This window comes from Branchiostoma floridae, chromosome 12 (assembly GCF_000003815.2).
Source record: "Branchiostoma floridae strain S238N-H82 chromosome 12, Bfl_VNyyK, whole genome shotgun sequence".
Taxonomy (NCBI): Eukaryota; Metazoa; Chordata; class Leptocardii; order Amphioxiformes; family Branchiostomatidae; genus Branchiostoma; species Branchiostoma floridae.
In genome coordinates, this window is record NC_049990.1 from 19,180,523 (window position 1) to 19,182,310 (window position 1,788).

The following is a 1,788-nucleotide window of genomic DNA, read 5'->3' on the forward strand; positions in this document are numbered from 1 at the left end:
TCTTGCAGAAATATAGACCTTTGTGATCGAAATTTGCCCAGGGAAAAAAATTATCTAAAAGAAACAGGCTAAGGGTAGGCACTGGGCACTTTCTGCGCAGCTCCGGAAAACAACTCCCTCCCCTCAAGCATTACGTAACGTTACAGTCCTTACATTTTCGAATGTGTTACATACGCCAGTCGTTAACACTGGTATTAACACTTTATCTACCTTCGCAGAATTAAGAGAGGATGGTTTTGGAGAAACCCCTTATTTCCACTGTTTTGTAGCGGAGACCACACCGAAAACATCTTCAGGTCAGCAGTGGATATTCATAGATCACACAGCATTTATTTTGATTATATATTTCTGTTCAGAAGTATTCTACCTTACGAACATCTGTATGTGTAAGTTTTAATATAAGAATTTATCCATTCATCAATCCCATAGCTAATCAGCCACAGACTGTTTCAGAGACAGCATGACGTTTTACTTTTTATTCATTTACTAATCATTCTTTCAGTCGATTAACGACAAATTTAATTATAAGGATGCCCTGAATCAATATGCAATGGATAAATCAACATAAATTTACCAATTCACATACCATAAAACGGAAATGATCGGACAAAGGGGTAATACCTTATCTGAAGGACGCAAAATAAGTTGCACACTACCAAGTTAAAATTATTAATTACAAAACTCTTTACAGTAATAATCACATCGATCTTCATTCAGTAGGTTTCCACTTTGGTAAAAATGGCAAGATGTTACGTTTGTTCGAAAGCAAAATTCTCTTATTTTGTCTGTTACAAAGACATTACAATCATAATGCTGGTTGACTTTTTAATGCAATGTTAGCAAAAATAGAATACTACACTAGCATTACATTAATTCATAATGCCTGGCTGTTTATTCTGACGTCTACATACATAAAATGTTACTAATTTCCAGGCACATCCGTTCTCGCTGGATACCTCATGTATTTCTTTATGTATGATTCCTACAACGGACGGTTCTTGTACGTGGAAGATTTCTACGTGTCTCCGTCTCAGAGGGGTAAGACATGGAACAAAGACAGAACTAATAATGTTTCCCTGATCGCATGAATGCATGTATCCAATGCTGCATTATAACACTTCCAATTAGTAGTGACAGGTTTGCATGAAGAAATTACTGCTCTGATTCATTTGTCATTCTTACAGAATCAAGACAAATCGTAGGCTATGCCATGTACTTCTTCATGTATTGCACCTTCGTGGGAAGGGTGATCTTTTTAGAAGACTTCTACGTATATCCTCAATTCCGCGGTGAGGCTTGCTCAATGATCTGTGTTGTAATGTGTTTGAATTTGATGATTTTGATTCGTGCTCTGATGACTGTGAATGCGTGTTTGATCTATAATCATATATCTGCTGAACAGTTGGATTTCTGTTCGCTTCTCTAGTACTTATATCGTGTCATTTATAGTTATGACGATCAATCAAGAGTTCTCAATTCATGAGACAAATGATACTCATACAAAACTCAATAATATCTGTTTCACCCTTATGTCATGGACCTCTTTCCCTACAGGCTCTGGAATCGGTACGGAGCTAATGAAGAGAGTTGCACAGGTAACTGAGTGAAAAAGTTAAATCTCGTGTGTTTTTCTTGCAAACATAACTCACCCTTCCAGCTAACGCCGTTGTGAAACTTCTTTATTAAATGATACATAGTGCAAGTTATGTAAACTTATTTCAACACTGAAAGAACAAATACCTTTTATTTTTCTGTACATGTGTCTATGAGAAATGATAAAACAAATCA

The 1,788-nt window shown here is 36.2% G+C and overlaps 1 protein-coding gene across 1 annotated transcript in view; it reads left to right on the forward strand.

Annotated features, from left to right (window-relative positions):
* LOC118427128 (diamine acetyltransferase 2-like) overlaps window positions 1-1,607 on the forward strand; it is an 8,350-nt gene extending 6,743 nt beyond the window's left edge. The window contains exons 4-7 of the mRNA XM_035836765.1: window positions 219-296; window positions 934-1,038; window positions 1,185-1,289; window positions 1,555-1,607. Coding sequence (XP_035692658.1) covers window positions 219-296; window positions 934-1,038; window positions 1,185-1,289; window positions 1,555-1,607 — 341 coding nt within the window. The remainder of the gene's footprint in view (window positions 1-218; window positions 297-933; window positions 1,039-1,184; window positions 1,290-1,554) is intronic.
* The last annotated feature ends 181 nt before the right edge of the window (window positions 1,608-1,788 follow it).